The 21,642-nt window shown below is 34.0% G+C and overlaps 2 protein-coding genes and 1 pseudogene across 2 annotated transcripts in view; 2 read left to right on the top strand and 1 right to left on the bottom strand.

Moving 5' to 3' along the window:
* Positions 1-2,604: 2,604 nt before the first annotated feature.
* Positions 2,605-6,514, top strand: LOC114244698 (uncharacterized). Its single transcript, XM_028176584.2, has 2 exons — positions 2,605-3,066; positions 3,658-6,514. Exons 1-2 carry the CDS (start codon positions 2,637-2,639, stop codon positions 4,107-4,109), a joined length of 882 nt encoding a protein of 293 aa, XP_028032385.2. The 5' UTR covers positions 2,605-2,636; the 3' UTR covers positions 4,110-6,514.
* The window catches only part of LOC114244719 (acyl-CoA Delta-9 desaturase), a 37,673-nt gene continuing 22,406 nt past the window's right edge, over positions 6,376-21,642 (bottom strand). Inside the window, exons 2-8 of the mRNA XM_089731702.1 lie at positions 18,461-18,574; positions 18,002-18,114; positions 15,345-15,507; positions 14,460-14,633; positions 10,163-10,348; positions 8,848-9,008; positions 6,376-7,847 (exon numbers count right to left, since the gene is read on the bottom strand). Of these exons, the coding sequence (XP_089587828.1) occupies positions 7,636-7,847; positions 8,848-9,008; positions 10,163-10,348; positions 14,460-14,633; positions 15,345-15,507; positions 18,002-18,114; positions 18,461-18,570 (1,119 nt within the window). The 5' untranslated portion in view covers positions 18,571-18,574 and the 3' untranslated portion in view covers positions 6,376-7,635. The remainder of the gene's footprint in view (positions 7,848-8,847; positions 9,009-10,162; positions 10,349-14,459; positions 14,634-15,344; positions 15,508-18,001; positions 18,115-18,460; positions 18,575-21,642) is intronic.
* LOC114244847 (U6 spliceosomal RNA) lies at positions 7,207-7,271 on the top strand (annotated as a pseudogene).

Here is a 21,642-nt window from a genome sequence, read left to right as displayed (position 1 = left end):
GATACCCATCGACGAGCTCACAGCCCACCTGATGTTAAGTGGTTACTGGAGCTCATAGACATCTACGACGTAAATGCGCCACCCACCTTGAGATATAAGTTCTAAGGTCTCAGTATAGTTACAACGGCTGCCCCGCCCTTCAAACTGAAACGCATTACTGCTTTACGGCAAAATCCAAAATATCTTCAGTTGGCAACATTAAAGATAACATAACACGATTTGATACATTTGTGTTTTTCTATGGCATAGTCACATTAATATAAAAATGCAAAACTACCCTTTCATGCTATATTTAATGTTGTCAGTTGTAGATATTTTGAATTGCCGCCATTGTAAGTAGTTGTGTCACGATTCGATGGCCATACTCTATTTACATTGATTAAAATACCTATAAAAACACTCATTTATCCTAAAGCAAAAGAGTATTAATTATTTTTTACACTTGATTTCCACTAAATCGATCCTATTTTATGGATGCTCTAATTCTAATCCGCACGTTTGTGGAGCTAGTTACGTATATTGAAATAAGTGTTGCAGATGTTTACAAAGATTGTTTAAAACAAAAAATTGAATTCAACTTATTTTCTACACTTGGCCATTGTCAATGAAGCTAAGATTTCAATAGGTTAATCAAGCAAAATAGACGAATTTTTTGGTACATATCCCATTCGTGTAACGCTTAGGCCCAAAATGGGGTTTCTCCTTTGGTATACTTATTAAAGACCGATGACAATGAAATATAAAAAAAAAATTGAGAAAATTTAAATTCAACTAAAAAATTAAAAATAAATTATAGTTTAAAGAAACTGACAAAAAAAAAACTTCATAACTACTGATACCATACACCCCACGCTTTTTTACAATAAAATAATTTTTACCTACACTATTTTTAATTCAAATTTATTAAAATTTATTTTCAATTTTTTAGTTGGATTTCTATAAAAGCCTATTTTGTTAGTTTTTTTAAACTATTATTTATTAAAACTTTTAATTCAAATGTTCAACCAGTATGCGCTTTTCACCTAGATCACTATGCTTGAAAACCTACATTTATCTTCACGGACAGAAGTGATTCGAATCCTTGTGGAGTTTAGATTTGCTGTATGTTTAGACTGAATTAGCTGCGCTGGACGATCAAAGCTACTTAATGAATTCTCAATGAACTGCTCCACTATTTTATTAGACGTATTTGTAAACTTGTATAACGCGAAACCTTGTACGCAACGTGAAGTGTTTATATTTGCTGTGTGTCGATAGAAATGCACCTTATTTGTAATATGCACAACGTTTACATTTAGGACCGCTTGGATTTAGGATTTAGGCAGGTCGGCGGAGTCAGGTCCATCAGTATGTTTAAAAGTTGGAGTTTCCGATAATCTTTAACACCTCAAAAACTGTAGCTATATGTAACGCCGGTGATAAGAAATATTAAATATAATAACGCTGCGAAATTCAATGGTCCCGAACTTGGTTTTTGTTTTATGTTAAATGGACGCATACGAGAAAAGTACGTACATCCAGATACCGATTTCCAAGCCTCTTTAATAAAGAAATCGACTCCGACAGGAAAACGAACTAGAGCCCGAGGTTACATTAAGCAGTCAGATTAACTAGCTACCAGACTCTTGAAGTAATCAAATAAAAATGAAAATAATTTAAGAAATATTACTTTTACGGCTCAATCTCATGTTTATTGTTGTCATCAAATTATATCCGACGTATCCAATACTTTACAGTTTTCGTGTACATTTTATAGACCACCGAAGAGACTAAGCCAATACCTAAGATGCCTAAGATCTGAATAGTAAGGCATACCTTTGCAGGACCCTCATGTCTATCTTTGAGTCTATGTCTGGGCGAACTGGATGACTGCGGGGTTTGTCCTGTGTATGAGAATACCCAGAACAGATTAAAAGACACATATCGGTCAGAGTTAAGTAGCTCTGGACAGTGGTGCCAACCGTTTTGTTACAGATTTTACAAAATACAAATACTCGCTTCTTACAATTCTTTTTGGTTTATTTTGATATTACTTCGTTTCAGAGATTGGAAACAAAACATATATGTCCATATATTCATGCGTATATATTATTTTGTATTAAATCTTGTGATAAAACTTCCTACTACTTAATACATGAAAATCTTATTATATAGCTAAATGATAAATTATACTAAAGTTTTCTTATTATTTACTACACATATTTTGGTAGGCAGCGGCTTGGCTCTGACCCCGCCCGGCATTGCTGACGTCCATGAGCGACGGTGACCACTTACCATCAGGTGGGCCGTATCCTCGTCTGCCTACAAAGGCAATAAAAAAACATAACTATAATTTAACATATTATTATTTACAAAAAATATTGCGAATCTCTTTGTATTGACTGTGCGTTAATAATATTATTAATATTATAATATACCTAATTATAAGCTTTTCATGCAATTAAAAATAATTTTATGCATTGATGGTTACGTCAATAATTTAATACAAACATTTTTTACCAGAAAGGTTTATCAAGAAACAGCAGACTAGATCAAAATAGCAAACGCTTTCGCTGGTAGTCATGTCAATGTCCCTACCATAAATGTTGCGAGTCGCGAAGTGAGGGGCAGCGAAACGGGCCAGTTCACCACCAGCGATGCGTGTGCTTGCCGCTATCCTCATACTCGCGTGGTCGTGCCGTGTGCGCGCATTCCAACAGACAATCACGTCACGCGTACTACATTCAATCGTAGGCGATGCGACAAACACACCTGTGCGACGCGTTTTAGATTGTACTCGCGAACTAGGCGTAGCGAAATGCTTAAACGCATTCAGTCTGTGGCGGGCAGAAAAGGCTCTCAGGACTTTTGCAGGAGATAATAACGCATTGTTCAATTTGACCGAGGATATACAAGGGTTTTCTTGGAAGGCATATAAGAATTGGTCCGATGATGAATTGTATTCGCAACTTTGTGACGATACCAAGCAATTGCTGCAGTATCGTACTATGTTATTTAATGTTCCCGGCTACAAGTTTGAGTTGGGATCAAAAGGCAACGGAACGCTGAACATCGATGTGATTTCAAGTAAGTTATATTGTATCGTACCTAATCTGCCGTTTGTATAGAATATCAGATGTTTAAAAACCAGAAAATTTGACAAAACAATTATTTTGATGTGTCCGCTGTTTTTTAAATTAGGTATTTAGTATCTGTTATTTAATAGCTGACCAAATTATGTTTCTGATAATTATGTAAAATGAAATAGGAAACATCGTACACTGAAACAACACTTATAAAGTACATATCAATGATATTATTTCTGTATTTGAATGTCAATATTTGCCATAAATTGTAATTTTACGGCTTAATCGGTTACGGTTTAATTTAAGTGTTGGTTATTTTATTTCCAACTTTTCGAAAACTTAAATAGTTATCGTAGTTTTGAGCAGCTTAAGTGTTGATGTGATATAATTAACCGTATTAATTCACATCGATGAGTACCTGATTAGAGTAATTTTGAAGATACATTACTTGTAAAAGATTTTATAGTGTAAATAAATGCTCAGTGTATTGTCACAGCATTTTAACATTAGAAAAGAATCGAATGAAAGTGGAGCGAAATTAAGCATGAATTCGGTTTCACTTTTGACAAATTTTTGTTGTTTTATTTTACAGATAACGACGGAGAATCAGGCCGCGGTATGAAAAAAATGCAAAAAACATTCTACAAAATAGTACCTTTTCTATTGTTGCCGGGTCTTCTCATGTCGGCGGTACTGCCATTTGTCTTGCCAGCATTAAAAATGATGACCGTTGCTGTCGGGATTTTGAATAATATGGCATTAACTGGCGCTGTTTTCACACTTCTCAGGAACAATGCATTTAATGACAGATATGAGCACAAAGTTTTATATGTTAACGAAGGCTACAAGAACGAAAAGCGTGCCAAAGTAAATCTAAAAGCAGAACATCACGCGCACGACGATCTTGAATATGATATACCAGAAAAGTTAGAATATCCTGAAGAATATGTTATTGAAAATGATAATCATCACTTCGCTCATGAACTAAATTCAGATTGGATTAAAGATTATTATGGCGATAGATTCGTAAAAATTGAATCTTAATACAGAGGAAAAGACAAACATGCCAATAAATTGCCAAATAACTTACCTTTTATTATCTATATAAGTAATTTATTAAAGCTAGTCTTATTTAACGGCAATACAAAAGGCGTTGCTTCTTTAGGATATTTTAAACTTTGAAATAAGTTTTGATGTAATTTTAAAGAAAGCCTAATTTAATGTTATTACTTTTTGTCAAAAATTTTGCTAATTCTCCTTACCTATGGATGCGCTGATAGAAATTTGGTTATTATTCAAGTTTGCAAGTCTGTTTCCGTTTTTAATTATGAAATCAAAAAGTGAAAGTGTTTTATCTATCGTCATCCTTCTGATCACTAATTTATAATAATCTCATTTATTATTTAGCACTTTATGCTATGTACATTTATATTCACCTAGAGGTCCCGCAGTAGTCGAAATTCGACTATAATTAATTGGAATTGTAAGTTTTTACACTATTATGATTGTATTTTCAACGCGAAGACTATACTATAGAAAAATATTAATAAAGACAAACAATTATTAATCTATACTCAATTTGACCACAGACGTCAAGAGCAAAAGTTTGACAAAAATAGTATGCATGCGTGTGTGCGTCAAATACATGGTATGTAGTGTGTGTAATGTTTTCTTTATTGATTTAATGTATCTTTTATGCATTATTTTAAAAAAATATTAGCATTGTGCACTTTTTCTCTATATTCTCTATAGGTGTGGAAAATTTCATACTCCTAGGTCCGCGCAATTTTCGTAAAAAGGCATACAAAGTTTTTGCTTCACCTATTAATATATAGATTTCATTGTTGTATTTGGTATCTTAACACCTGAATGACTGCAATTCAATAAACATATTTAATAGGTACCAACAATTCTATAACTTTTCTACACACATTGATCACATTTGATAATTCACGTATTAATGTTTCAAGCAAAAACAATGATAATTTTTTTTTATAATGTTTCAAACAAAAACAACGATAATTTGTGCGTGTTAATCAATGTCTGCTTAATTATGACCAAACGACAGATTTATTCTTTCCTGGAACTGCACTAAACAAGATACTATTAAGAAAGCTTTTAATAGAAACAAGTACTGGTTTTATTTTCTCAAAGATACGATATAGGCTCAAAATTAAGGTTTGGATGAAAAATTTCATTGTTGAATGTTCAGTTTTTTTAAAGCCCCTTCTGTGTGCTTAGTGCGAGTTTTTTAACTTCTCGTTTGTATGTCCCTAGAGCCGTTCCAACTCCATACAAATAAAAAAAAATGTTTAGTAAACTTTTAGGCGATCGAGTAGTTAAAAAACTCGCACTAAGCTCACTAGATTGAAAATAGTAAGAAGAAAAAAATGGGTAGCCGATAATATTCAACCTAAATCGCTAGTTAAGTAAGAGTTAATAAAAAGTTAATTTGATTCTCCAAAAACGATTTGAAGAGTAATTTAAATAATTATAGTTACATAAGTCGTTATTTAACATTTCCCTAAAAACACCAATTTGGTAATATAATTAAAAGAAAGTTCACTTTTGAAAGGTAAAAACTGGTTGTTACGAAACTATGACGAATTAACATGAAGTGAAAATACAATGAATTTTTAAACGTGTATGTAAATTGGAACCAACTGAAATTATTTTATCTTTTGGCTAACAGAAAAACAATTTGACTTCAAATTTGGAATCAAATGAAATCGATCTATATTTTGGTTAACATGAAAATCTGGAACATCCATGTGACTCTGAGACGAGACAAGCCATTCACAGCAAACGGTCACAATCGCCATTAACTATGTCAGCTATGTTGGTACATTGCCAAAGGAACCAGGAGATTCGTGAAAAACTTACAGATTTTTTAAAATAACAACGCCTTCTTTGTCTTTTATACCTTGACCTCGAACAACAGGCTCGAGTGATTCTCCTGGACATATTAATACGTTAACTGTGATCTTCTGGATACCACTATTCAAAGTTTGAAAGTGTAGTAGCTATAATTTGCATGACAAGTAAAGATATGTTTTATTGGCATAGATGAGCTAGGGCGCAATCGACTTTAGTCGACTACCGGAATCCACAGATGTCATGACCTGGATGCGACCACCCAGCACAACTTTAGGAGAAAGTCTTAATGGTATTGTGACTATTTTTATTCACCTGGAACGTAATTAACTGTACCGCGACAGAAAATTCAAAATACAAATAATGTCATGTACAAATTACTGCTTGATGGAGCAAATAACTAAGAAGCGTGTGTGTGAAGAAAGAGAAATTTAAGTTTATGTATTCTTATAGTATTTATTTATATAAATTAAGAAATTATGACAATTACCTTACAATTAAAGAACACCTTAGAGCCTTATATCAATGTAAGCAAAAAATAAATAAATTTATAAAATTGAGTATTTTACTAACAATAAGAGCCTATTTCTTAAATTGAGCAATTTACATATTAATATTAGAAGCGCACTGACAATTTAAATAAATTCTTCCAAGGCTCTTAGTAAATAATAACCTAAAGAAAGTTAAGCACTTATTTTTCAATATTTGAATCAGCTTATAACTTCAATAGCTGAAAAATATTAAAGTCCATTCATCACAGCAGTGAGCCAAACATCAACACCTGTGCCAAGCGGATAAAACGTAAATTGTGTAAGTCTCCAGGTGCAGGCTCATTTTTATTTTATTTATCATATTAATGAATGCACATAAAATTTTAAATAAATAAATAGATTCAGACATACGGCATATTACAATTAATCACAATGTTGTTTCCGTGTTATCTCTATATATAAAAATGAATTGCTGTTCGTTAGTCTCGCTAAAACTCGAGAACGGCTAATTGGCTAATTTTGGTCTTGAATTATTTGTGGAAGTCCAGAAAAGGTTTAAAAGGTAGATAAATATGAAAATGCTCGGTATTAAATAAAAATAACAATTTTGTTTTCCTTTGATGTATCCCCCCCCTCCGAACCGATTCCTTTTGTTTGTTTTGAGTTTATTTTATACAAAAGTTTAGGTATTTTATTTATCGACTGAGGCACTACGAAGTTTTTTTTTTTATGATTGAAGGATTACTTGTGGCCCGGAGGCCTTTCCAGTTTCACCAGGACACTTCGGCAGTACATATACTAAAATTGGAACGATAGAGAAGATTAGCATGGCCCCTGCGCACTACGAAGTCTGCCGGGTTAGCTAGTACAGCATAAAAAAACATTCCTATCATAGTTACATGATCATATCGTATCGTATTAATAGCGCGTCGTTTGTTTCATGAGTACTCCACAAAAATAAATACATTTTATTGTTTGCTACTACACTAAAAATGTTGTACTTCACAACGCAGGTCCTCATAGTTCCTTTTTTCTTTTTTCTTTTTATTGCTTAGGTGGTAGCTGCCTACCACCAGTAACTAAATCTCACTGTTTAAAAAGAAACAGAAGACTAAATCTCACTATTTAAAAAGAATCTGAAATAAATTCATTCAACATCAACCTTCACAAAATGTGTACTTCAGAAACGCTTGAGTTGCTTAAATCTAGTCATTCTTTTTGTGAACAATTTCCGCCAATTTCTTATCATCGTCTGACATGTCTTTATCGCCCCAGCCCCATATAGGGTTTTCTAGATGATGATGATCTTCCTCCAACTCTGCCTTCTGTTTCGCCCAAGGATGGGTACCGTCGCCTGTTCGATTAATGCGATTCCTTATCATCTTTTCAGATACCGTCTTCAAATCGTAAGCTAAGCCTGAAAACAACAAAAAATAATTATATAAATTAAATGAGTTTAAAACACGATTTTAGGTAGGATTTCATTTATGACTGTGGTTGCCAGTGTCTTTGAATACCACGATTCATCAAAAAAAGCTATCGTTTTTATTTTTTACTCTTTATTGCCTGGATGGGTGGTGGACGAGCCCCCGGCCAACAAGCTCACAGCCCACTTGGTGTTAAGTAGTTACCGGAGCCTATAGCCATCTACCACGTAAATGCCACCACCCACCTTGAAATATACATAAGTTCTAAGGTTTCAGTATAGTTACAACGGCCGCCCCATCCTTCAAACCGAAACGAAACGAGCATTACTGCTTCACGGCAGAAATATGCAGGGTGGTGGTACTTACATGTGCGGCTCACAAGAGTTACCACCAGTAAATACTTGCGAAGCAATTGCCATGGAATTCTAGGGTCTCCTTCGAAGGCGCTCAAATAGTGTATGGTGGCCTGGACAGTTTATCAAAAAAAAAACACTATCGGGCCTACTTTCTCCATAATGCATTCGATAATGGGTTGGTGGTTGTACCAACACGATCAACGTTCTAACTATAGGTACACAGGCAACGGCAACCACGTTGTTGTAAACTCTTCTTGTCATCAAATAAGCCGTTTTTTTACCCATCTTGGTAAAGTCAAATTTAATCAAAGTCTTTACGAATTACGAAAGTATGCAGTGACGATGTTATTATAAACAGCATGAAAATAGATAATTGAAATAATTGAATTTAAATAGGTAATTGTGTACAAAATAGCTGGCCAAACCATAAGCAAGGTTAGCTAGATCTAATTAGGAAATATCTGGTTTTAGTATACCGGCACATGCTCCTAACAGTGGACACTCTGAACTGAGAGAGCATTGCTATATACTACTTTAAGGCAAGTTTTGCAAGAAAATTCACACTTTGAGCTGAATTTTGATAATGAAAATAGAAACACATCAGCGTAATTAAGAAAAGCGTTATCAGGCTCACCGTATTTTGCAGCGATGTCAATTAAGGCGGTTGATAAATTGGTGCTGTAGTCTCCGAGCTCGGCCGCTTTGTAGTCCCAGGGAAATACGTGATGATAGTTGTGCCAACCCTCGCCTAAAGCACAGATCGCCACAGTCTTGTTATCGGTTGCTCCTATGTATCTGAAATAGCGAGTAATTTATAACTTTATCAAAAATTGCTATAATAATGTAAGGAGGCGCATTAGAAAATTATCAACTCGAAATTCATTTTGGTACATACTTATTATATTTTAGTAAATACAATACAATTAAGACCATTACCTTATCTCTTAAATTTAGTGCCCGTATTTCCGTTTTGATATCTATAGGCTAAAACTAGTTTTAATTTTAATTATTATTAGTATTGTTATGTTTTTGCGAGTTGAAAATGGCTAAGCCGAAAAAAACCAGGTTTGTTAGACAATCCAAATGTTCTGTCAGGTAGAATACAATGTATTCTTCGGTTCTACAAAATAGCCCTAACAGATTAGAATTTTTTGTAAATTTTTATTACGTTTTAATAAGGGTATATTTTTTTAATTGGCTACAATTGTTAGAGCTTGTCTAGAAATATAAACAAAGTCATAGACACGAGAATCATATATTTTTATAGTTCTATGTAGTTTTTAATATAGTTTTTAACTAATGTATGATTACAAATTCATATCATTAATGCTCTAATTCAAGGGTGAGCAACCTTTTTAATTAATGGGCCAATTTTAAATTTAATTTTTTTTCTGCCGGCCGCTCATTGTTTGACTCTTATTAATAATTTAAGAAACTTTATTTATAATAAATATTAGAATAAAAAAATATAAAACTAAAACAAAAAGTTAACATTTCATATACAAATTTTAATGCAAGATAAAAACAAACAAGAAAAGAACAGAAAAACGAATTTACTCGAAAATTTTAATGAAAAATTTAGCACTGTTCTTTCGATACAAGCAGCTGATCATCAGCCTGAATGGATGAGGTAGCTAGCTACACGTACGCAGCTTTCTATTCGTCCATCACTCGGTCTTGATCAGAGGTAATTTTTGATTAATTTCATGATTGAAAATAATTGTTCGCGAGTATACGTAGGCACTTCCCGACAGAGACATCATTTGCTTTACTTTACTACCATTTTATTAAAATTAATTTTATAACAATATATCGATGGGAGAAATTCGATAAAACAAATTCATTTTTAGAAATGCTTGCCGGGCCGCGTGTCGCTCATCCTTGCACTAATTCACAGTCGTAACTAATAAGTTCAGTCAATTAAGTAGCAGGTAATTAAAAAGACTTACTGATCATATGGTTTGTTCCCCCAGAGGTGTGCGGCGGAGTTAACCAGCCACGTGAAGTGAAGACTGATCGTGTATCTAAACATTGATGCGACATACCACGAGGACCATGGATTTTCGTTCCAAAAATAAACGGGAATGTACAATGGTAATAAGAAACATAGAATTGGCATCACGAATAGATATGTTCTGAAAATTAAAATGACTGTATTGTTTTAAATCGTAATACAATCTACTAAACAAGGGCGGATCCAGCTTTGGTGCCAGGAGGGGGTCACATAGTCATGGTCAAGTCAAGAACTTATAATTTAATTTTGATAACAATAGATACAAGTAAAAAGTAGGTATTTTATTATAAGCACATTAAAGGTATAAAGAAATTTTAGTTTTTTAACTTAGAACTATGTTATGATATGTTGAAGCTTAGTCGTTTCGATTCCGAATAATTCCGATTGAGGTTAGGATTCAATTTGAGGTTAGGCCTAGCTAGACGTTACGTAGTCGACAAGCGCGCGCGAGTGTGGCGCGGTAAAATTCAAATTTTCGATGCGTTCGTTCCCAAACATTTGCCATCATACAAAGTTATTATATTATATTAAATTAATTAAGGAGCAATATAAGGAGCAACAATATACCTAGTCTTGCCATAAATACTGAAACAAAGGAAAAAAAAATCTATTGCAAATAACATTTATTACTTTTACAGTGTGTTAGTTTAATACATAAATATAAAACAATTTAAAGTATAAAAAGCTTATTCGAAGTGGTCTCCATTGGCTGCAATACAGTCCTTTAAACGTTGAGGCCAGTTATCAATAGAAGCACGCACTCTTTCTATGGGAAAAATTTTCACTGCTAATCGTGCGGATTGTTTTAGGGACTCCAAATTATCATGGCGTTTAGAGCAAGCCGTACTCTCTAAAACTGACCATAAATCATAATCCAGCGGATTAAGATCGGGACTAGACGACGGTCAGTCTTCAGCTCTGATGAAGTCCGAAACGTTCGTTTCCAACCAAGACTGCGTAGACCGAGCTTTATGACCTGGCGCCGAGTCTTGCTGGAAGGACCATTCTTGATTATTGAACATGGTGTTGTTAAGGGGCTTCACTACCTTCTCAAGAATGGTATCTTGATACACTTGTGCCGATGTTTTGATACCTTTTTCACAAAAGTATGGCTCAGTCACTCCTTCATAGCTAATACCCCACCAAACCATCACTGAAGTCGGATAGTGCCCACGTTGCACTCTGTCGACTAATTGGGAAGCCTCCTTAGAGCTTTGAGCATAAATGCGGTCATTTTGTTTGTTAAAATGTTGCTTAATTTAAAAAAAAATCTCATCCGTAAACAAAAATTTTTTTATGACTTCCCTTTGCGTACCGTTGCAGTAGTTGTTTCGATTTTACCACCCTATTCTCTTTTAAATTATCAGTTAAGAAATGACCACTAGGTCTCCTAAAGGCTGCAAGTCTTAAGTCATCTTTTAAAATACGCGACATGGTTCTAGGTGCTATCTTCATCTCCCGAGATAAAATCTTTTGCCTTCGGACAGGATTTCTTCGAATTCTTTCCCTTACTGCTTTGACCACCTTTTTCGTACGAACACTACGTGGACGGCTAGATATTTTTCTGTCACAAACAGAGGAGTGAGGAGGTCTCATTGCACCTATTAATAGCCCGGTACACAAACATTTTACTAATACCAAGCGTATGGAGAGTTTTAAAAATTGCATTTGGCTCCATACGTACTTTGCGTAATGCAATCACAGCGATTCGGTTTTCTTTATCACCCCACTCCATTTTAATATCGCAAAATATTGTACAATGCATTAGCGCCAAAATGAGAAAACGCAATGAGCAATCATATAAAAATGATAGATTCCAAATTCAAATGTAATATTTTGTTTATTTTTAATTGTAACAGTATTTATGGCCAGACTAAGTATTGTGTCCTGAAATCATTATGTTCAATATGTGGTCCACCTAGGTCCTGGAACCAGCTCAGGGGGGGGTCATGACCCCCATGACCCCCCCCCTGGATCCGCCCTTGCTACTAAACAATTGAGACTCAGATATAATGTCTCAAGGAGTCAAGCTGGGTAGCTGTATTCACGACCTTTTTCTTGCCCTTATGTATGTGTTGTCAACTTTTTCCCATCAGACCTGTGATACGTCATTTCTGCACTCATACACTACTCTCACTGAATCTCTTTCACACAGTTCATCTTAATCTTTTTAAGACGCTCCCTTCGCTGGCGACACTTATATTGTGCTGCCTATTGGGTCGGGTAGTCAATTAATACCAGTCATAATCATCAGTCTAAGTAATAAGAAAAAGTACATGACATAAATAAAATTACTTTTACGCCTTTATCTCGCGTTTTTTAATGTGTTCAAATCACGTCAGGGTCACCAGTTTGGAGGGTTTAACGACAAAGGGAAAATCTTCCACCGAGCTGGTGAAGTTGCTCGGTAGACCGACGATCCGAATGATGTTGTTCGGAATTTCTATATTAGCAAGCTTATCTTGAAAATGTCGTAAGCAAGATTCAGGCATATGTCATCTTGTGTTCTGTCATGCCTACCCGCCACATCACTAAAATATATCCGATGTATCGAATCATTTACAGTTTTTGTGGTCACGAACGACTACGCCAGTCACACCGTATAAGTTTTTTTAACTATGTCCACGACTCACGAAAACCGAAATGATATATGAATACATATAACATAATTTATTTACTTTTACGTTCTTACCACAATTAAAAGTATTTATGATTTATCTACATTATACAATATCACGAAAGCTTAGAATAAATTTTACCATTTGAAAGTTCGTAATTATCTTATTCATTAGCGTAGATCCAAAGTAGAGCGCAGTTCACTTGTTACTATGCCACATTGAAAAACTAGCTCGTAGACCAGGGGGGCAGACCAGCACACGATCAAAATGAAAGTGAAGTTTTAGCTACTGCTTACGGCTTAACACTCTTATCATTTAAAGATAATAATACTCAGCACTCAGGAAGCACCTGAAAATTCACCTGTGGTAAAAATTCTCTAGGGCGCTGTGGATTGATACAGTGATTCCAAGAGGCAGGGATGACCTCTACTCCGGTGGCGGGTGTAACGTACTTGACGGACCTCAAAAATTTCCTCATTGACAATAATCGTTATCCCACTGTCCAATTCAGAACACAATTAACGAGATAAATATGCTAAACCATAAATGCCAAGTCAAACATGCTTATAATACTCGCATTTTACAAGAATTGAATTCGTAATTTGTTGTAACTTTGTAATGCATACTTGCTGCGTTTAAAATACTTTAGTATTTAAACGAAACTCTTACTACCGGTTCGAGGGCAAAAAATGCCACACTTCTGAGAGAAACAAGCGAAAGTCTAAGCGGGCTTGCTTCCTTAAAGATCGTTTAGTTATTCTACAGTACAATAATGGAACATAACATTACGCTAAATAAAAAAGGAAAGTTACAAAGGGCAATATTTCTATCCAAATTGACGCAACACGAATTAATTTTCTTTAAACTTAAATCTTACGTTTTCATAGTCTACAACTAGGCAGAAAAAAAGAAAGGCGTCGTCTTTGAAATCATAGATAACAATTTAGTTTACGCTTGTATATGTAGGGTCTTCGTTTTTTTTAAAAGCTTAGATAGGTGGACGAGCTCACGGCCCAATTAATGTTTAGTGATTACCGGAGCCCATTGACATCTACAACGTAAATTCCGCCACCCACCTTGAGATATGAGTTCTAAGGTCTCAGTATAGTACAACGGCTGACCCACCCTTCAAACCGAAACACATTACTGCTTGACGGCAGAAATAGCCAGGGCAGTGCGGACCCTTGCGGACTCAGAAGACACAAGACACCTACTACCAGTAAATTATTTTCTTTAGGGTTTCGACATCTATGAGCAGAGACTACATATCATGTTGAAATATCTTTTTTTTTTCTCCACGTTATCCCACTAGGTGGGTTCGGTACAGCTAATTTTTCTCTTCCATTCTCTTCTATCAGCCGTCATCTCAACACTCACTCCTCTCTCTCTCTCATATCGTCATTCACACACTCCATCCGTGTCTTCTTCGGTCGACCTCTTCCCCCTCTATCTTGCACTACCATTTCCATACAACTCCAAATCACGTGAATCTTCTCTGTACGCATCACATGTCCATACCACGCTAACCGTAGTTCACAAGACATTAAATATAGTTTTGACGATTACAGCATTGTCACGGATAAATTTATTTGGTGATAAAACTTTGAAGCTCACTTTTTTTGGAACATTACGATCGGGTCCTTTTCCAAATCCGACATATCAACAGCGGCACCTTTTTCGAAGACGTCCTTGTGCTTCCTCACCATCAACCAGCCCATGTGAGAAAAGAAAAATCCTCGTTTAGCGTTGTGAGGGTCAGCGTCAGTCTCCGTGAACTTATGATGAACTCTGAAATTTAGAAGTGGCCGATTGAATTAGTCAGAGAGTTAAAGACGTACGTAAATTAGATTGTTGCTTTGATTTTATTGTGTAGATACTATGAGTTCACACATGCACGGGTAAATTAAAATCTAAAATATCATAATCATAATATTATATGTGACTTCACTATATATAGCGCGCAGAAGTCATAAGTTCCACTTCGAAGGGTGGGGTGGCCATCACACGGTTCAATTGGGACTTTGAATTGACTGTCCTTGTCTGTCTTTGAATGTCCTAAGGTTGATGGCATCATTTACATCAGTATCATGATATCTAAAGGCTTAGCTAATCACTCAACATCAGGTAGGCCGCGAGGTCATTCACCCATCATGTTGTTAATAATTTTTTTATTGTGGCACTTTAATAAATCATTAATTATGTTGTTTTGTTTGATATTTGTGATTAAAATAATTAACATTTCATTCATATATATACATTTTAGTTTATAAATTCTGTTTTTACGATAACATACATACGTAACTACACTGAGACCTTAGAACTTATATCTCAAGGTGGATGGCGCATTTACGTTGTAGATGTCTATGGGCTCCGGTAACCACTTAAGACCAGGTGGGCTGTGAGCTCATGCACCCATCTAAGCAATAAAAATAAAATAAAAAAAACATATAAATTATCAGATATAAAAAAAAAATAATTAAATATTCTGCTATTGCTTACCTATGATCGCGTACCCATTCATATATATGATTTTGGAAGGCCATCGTCTGCAGTAACGCCAAGAACAAACGTAGCGGCCATTTCGCTTTATATGCTCTGTGTGCCCAAAGTCGATGCGCGCCTGCAGTTATTCCCACCGCCGACAGCAAAGTGAAACTGACAGCTACATTCAACAATATATTGTGAGACAAAAACCTTAGGTTTCATACTTCAGTGGACAAAACGTAATGTAAACAAGAGATCAAAAAGTCTTGGTCTACTTTTAGAAAGCATCCGTGGCCTAATGAATAAATCATCTAATTATAGGAGTCAATTTTGGTATAGCTATTTACCACGATCCTACCCATTATTGCCACGAGCTAGTCATTACCGCACATCAGACGTTACGGTTCTAAGAGTGGGTCAACCGTTTTATACCAGACTAACATTAAATAATGTTACAAAAAAAATCAGAGTTTAATGTGTTCGCGCCAATCTTTCATAAATATGTTTATAGTGTTAATATTAGGGGTAATAAAGAGAATTATATTGCTGTAATTACAATTACACAAAGTAAGTACAGCGCCAAGTGAAATATTTTTATTAATCGAATGTATGTGTACCGGGATCTTGACAGACATAATAAAGTAGACTATGTGTACTTTTGACAGAAAACGATTTGACTTTTAATTAATAAATTTGAATTATTTTTATTTAAAAAGAACTTGAAAAAATTATTAACCTTAAGATGTATTTATACAGTTAATCATTATGTTAATTTTAAATTCACTTCTTTCTGTTCTTTGTTTTCGTTTTATGACATAAATAACTAAATCTTATTCAATTAATTTATTTTGTTGTTTGATATTTTAATTAATTAATATATTTACTGACTGCGTTTACTGTAAATAATTTTGAATAATATTTGCACGCCGACCTGGTAGAAACACGCTGTTCTATAAAATAACTATCAACAACTTTGTAAACCGTGTATTAATTAGCTAATAAAGTTTGATTTGATTCGATTTGATTTGACTGTTCTCGGAGTATTCATGCTGAAAATATGATTATATAGCACTGAAGGAAAGAATTTAAAGGAAGCCTGATTGAAAGTAAAAACTTTTTTCTAACGAAATGAAACTAGCCCCCCGAACCATATTACGGTTTTTTAAAAGATGACTTATAAGAGATACACTGGTCGTTAATCAACCAATACTTCAAAATTACTAGAGTCGAGATTTTCTACCACCTGTAATTACGAAAATTATAATTTTGCGGATTTCATTTTTATTACACGACTAGCTGACCCGGCAGACTTCGTAGTGTCTCAATCGATAAATAAAAGACCTAAACTTTTGTATAAAATGAACTTAAAACAAACAAAAGGAATCCGCCCGATGGGGGACACATCAAAGGAAAAACAAAGTTGTTATTTTTATTTAATTCCGAGAATTTTCACATTTATCTACCTTTTAAACCTTCTTTGGACTTCCGCAAATAATTCAAGACCAAAATTAGCCAAATCGGTCCAGCCGTTCTCAAGTTTTAGCGAGACTAACGAACAACAATTCATTTATATATATATATAGATGTTATTCATTCACAATGGAGGTAAATCGTGAGCATTTGTCAAATAGGTACGTATTTTATTAGAAAAATATTCGAAGGTTTTGAATTAGTCAGTAAGGAACAACATGGGTATAGTCGGCTTCAGTGATGGTTTGATGTGGTGTTAGCTATCTAACGATTGAGCCATATTGCGGTGAAAAGATCAAACAAGCTGAAGGTAATTAATTCTCTTAATAACACCATACTCTACAACTAAGAATGTTCCTTTGAGCACAACACAAAGAACCAAGGAATAACATCGTGTAATAATAATCAAACCCGCAAAATATAATTTGCGTAATTACTGGTGGTAAGACGTCCTATGAGTTACACACGGATAGGTACCATCACCCTAATTTATTGTATAAAATAATACTAATCAATAAAAGAAACAAAAACAATGTTTTCCGTTGTGAAAATATTTACTTAGGGTGGATGGCGGTGTTGACGATTGGAAGGAAGGAAGTTGTCCAATAACCAAACACACACACAGTTTTTTGTTGTTCTTGAAATTTAATTTTTTTTTATGCTTTCCAAATTAATTTTTTGTTTTACATTCAAACGAATTTTGGAAAGTTTTACAGTAATGAGATTTAAAAACTTAAGAAGCAACTCTAATTTATTTTTTATTCTGCACAATTTTTCAAATTTTAAATTCCGCAATTTTTAAAACTTCCGAAATAAAACATGGCAGCATAAGGCCGCTTAATCATGCTTTCATCATTAAAATCGCTTAAAACTTCAGTCACGCTGACAACTAGCTGTAGGCTGAGACATCTAGGCTATTTGTAATGTAAATCATAGAATCTTTAATAAATTTTCTTATTCCGGTCTGTTAAAGATCAGAACCGTTACAATTTAAATTAATGCTTATACTGTAGTATGCGTGAACGAATTTCAAGTTTTGAATTTTAATTTCAGGTACAATTAGTCGTTTTTGTTTCAAATAAACTCTTGAATTACTTTAGAAACTGTAAAAGTTAGAGATAGTAGGGTGGGTACAGTAGAGAGTAATAGTTAAGAGTGGTTTTATATAATATTATTTTTACTTAAACTTGAAACTGACTTACCAAATACCACTGTCCATAGTTTAACTTTCCCTGTGAACATCAGATAAATACCGTACAAGGTGGCAGCGTGTAGATATATGAAAGCCAATACGTTTCTCCAGACAATCTGCCATCTGTCAGTAGAAAATGAGTTTGGTTACTATTCATTTTTTATTGCTTAGTGAACCTACCCCTCACATCGAAACGCGCTGCTACACACACGGCAGTTATAGGCGGATTAGTGGTACCTAATCGCACAGACTAACACGAGCAAAAATCTGGAAGTCGATTTTAACTTTAAAAAACATTACGTTTAAATATCCCCAATGTATATTCTGTCAATTTGTGTTAACATTGAAATTGTTGTGAGATCTATAATATATGATTAAATACATCATTACAAATTGATTGCTTTTGCCCAAATAAAACAAAATAATATAAATATGTAAAATTGCTCAGAAAAGTACTCGTTTTACATACTCATAATTTCTGTTTTTTCTTTCCGTGCTGTTCAAAGATGTCACATAATCTTCTTCCTCGAGAGATTTAGTCTTGATGAACTCGGCCCCAAAAATCGAAGAGTTCGTCATTGTTCTGTAACAAAAAAAAAACAGAGTGAAAACTATAAAGTAAGAGAGCTCCTTAGCTTTCAGTATCGTAAAGAAATGAATTTGAAATTTTCTTTCTACGACGACAACGTAAACTTTGAAGTCAGCGAAAATTTAAGAAATAAGTCTCAATTGTATTGTACAACCACTGTTACAATAATAATTATACTCCCGACTTAAGAATTACCTCCACGAAGTTTTAGTTCTAATACTGGTCTTAATTTTTCGGCAATGATTCCAATGCACCCTGCATAGTACTAAGTTTTACAGCATGAAACATTGAATTAGTGTAAGTACGTTCTTGTTCACTTTACACGAGATTCGATGGTAATGGACCAAACTTCTTGACAAGCCCCGAAGAGAAACATTTTAATTTATGTATTCCTACAAAATCATGAAATCTAGATTATAGAATTTTCTTCTGTGTTCGCGATGCTTAATGTCGCGTCTTTTTATTGTCATTCTATTATTTACATTCGTGTCAGTTATTCGTGACCACGAAAACTGTAAACTATTATACAGTTAGAGAACCGTAACAGTAGTGTTAATTAAATCTGTGATAGTAAGTATAGGTAACATTCTATCAATTTTCTTGTTTTTTTGTTTAGTAGCTTTAGTTTATTTAGTTTATTGTAATTACAAAATGTATTACAAGAAAAAAAAAAATGTAAACAATAAAAATAAAATAATATTGAGCCGTCAATTATTTTGGCGCAATTTTATTCATTGCGCGAAAACTATAACAATATCGGTTCAAAAGTTTCCTTGAAATTGTCCCAAATGGTTTTAAAACACCGATGAGGCTAGATAGAACATGTGTATTGTTTAGTCACAATGAAGAACTGCAGTTGAATCTGTGTGTCAATCTACAGAAAACCATCTTTGGTATCGACATGTAAGTGTGAAATAACGGCACCACCGACAATAATGAGTTCAAAATGAAATGGAGAATTAACTTTAAGATCGTGCGTTAGACTTTTTTCACAATGACTTACAGAAAGTGTTACCCACTTGTTTTGTTGTTTAAATTACTTTTTATTTGTATGTGTTGAGTTTGACATGCTTTTTGTTAACATTGGACTACTTTTATTTAAGTGTAACGAACTCATACGAAATGAAATAAACTAGTAAAAACACATCTAATACGTTCTGAGAATTCGAAAAGTCAGAAACTAATAACGTATAATATCATTTACCTCAAAAAAAAATTTTTTTTAATTGAATTTACATTTTTATTTGCTGAGATGTGACCATCTTACTGTTTGCATCTTAAAAACATTTAATATGTCATCATCATGTCAGTCAAGATTTTCATAAGATTTATTTATATTCTTCATATTTTCCGGTTCTAGATTGTGTACTAGGACAGTAAACTGTAACCTCTTGAATAAAAGACACGCATGAGAACGCTTGATCAGGAGCGCTAATGTAAAATTATAGGAACACAATCATTTAAGAAATTATCATATTATAACTCTATTCCAATTACGAAGTCTCATGAGACAGATGTTTATTATTATGTTATTGTGGTGTGAATTAATTGTGTAATGTTTTAGATTGATTGTGTATTTTTTAAATAATGTTTACGACCATGAACAAAAAAATTTTTATTATTTCAAACTAGCTGACCCGGCAGACTTCGTAGCGCCTCAATCGATTTTTCGATTTTGTATAAAATAAACTTTAAAAAAACAAAAGGAATCCGCCCGACAGGGCACACATCAAAGAAAAAACTAAAATTGTTTGTTTTTATATAATTCCGAGCATTTTCATATTTATTCACCTTTTAAACGTTCTCTGGACTTCCACGAATAATTCAAGACCAAAATTAGCCAAATCGGTCCAGCCGTTCTCGAGTTTTAGCGAGACTGACGAACAGCAATTCATTTTTATATAAAGAGATTATGCGAAACGTCAAGAACGTCAACGTTCTAAAAAGTGTCAAAAGGGACTTCGTAATTGGAATAGAGTATATGAGTCGACTATTATCAAAGCCGGCAATCTGACTTTTGGATAATTATTGGGAAATCAGAAAAACGAATTATTGACTTTGTATTCCATTGGCAGTCACAAAATTCTTCGGAACGACATCTTAGATAAATAACAGGTTAACTATTAACCTTTATTTAATGCAGGTTTTGAACCGTATTCTTTGAAGGAGACGATTATATTCAAATCAATCTGTATTGACATATCAATAAAAATTTTTTGTCCAAATGCACAGATTGCCACCTTTGATAATAGACGACTCATATTTAATTACCAAAACCCAATTATTGTATCAAAACATCACTTTAAAATAACGTAGAAGAATTGGACTAGTTAATACATAAGTATTTTTGAGTATCAGTCTGCATTATTACTTCGACATTCAGAAATGTTCCCTGAGTACGATTCGACATAATAAATCATATTATAGTATATCATATTAGAACATATTAGATCACCGGTACACAAAAATATCACTTTTAGGGTAAAACATCGTATAGTAAAATACACTTTATATGATACAGAATACTGGTGATTATAGTTGTAATGTAAGCCCATCTGTATGGATATATAGGGTACCACTGTTATGTATATTTATATCACAAATCAGTCACGTTATTGTATTAGTCCAATAGAATTGACTTTGACCTTCTCATTCTTCAAAGTGGATCGTGAAAAACGCCATCATAACACCCTGGCTACAGCTGAACCAAGTGGTATGCCAAAAATGCAGACCCAAGAATGTATAATTGAGTCGTCTATTATCAAAGGTGGCAATCTGTGCATTTGGACAAAAAAATGTTATTGATATGTCAATACAGATTGATTTGAATATAATCGTCTCCTTCAAAGAATACAGTACAAAACCTGCATTAAATAAAGGTTAATAGTTAACCTGTTATTTATCTAAGATGTCGTTCCGAAGAGTTTTGTGACTGCCAATGGAATACAAAGTCAATAATTCGTTTTTCTGATTTACCAATAATTGTCCAAAAGTCAGATTGCCGGCTTTGATAGTAGTCGACTCAATTTTAGTTATTAATATGTCAACGAAATGAAATTAAT

This window comes from Bombyx mandarina, chromosome 12, assembly GCF_030267445.1.
Source record: "Bombyx mandarina strain Sakado chromosome 12, ASM3026744v2".
Classification (NCBI taxonomy): Eukaryota; Metazoa; Arthropoda; class Insecta; order Lepidoptera; family Bombycidae; genus Bombyx; species Bombyx mandarina.
Note: the sequence above shows the minus strand (reverse complement) of the source record. Positions and strands in the feature narration are given on the sequence as shown.

What these genes read in the sequence shown, in the direction of transcription:
- LOC114244698 (XM_028176584.2), top strand. Translation starts at nt 2,637, where the DNA reads ATGCGTGTGCTTGCCGCTATCCTCATACTCGCGTGGTCGTGCCGTGTG. An exon ending in GAACATCGATGTGATTTCAA is followed by an intron (nt 3,067 to 3,657) that starts GTAAGTTATATT and finishes TTTATTTTACAG; the next exon opens with ATAACGACGGAGAATCAGGC.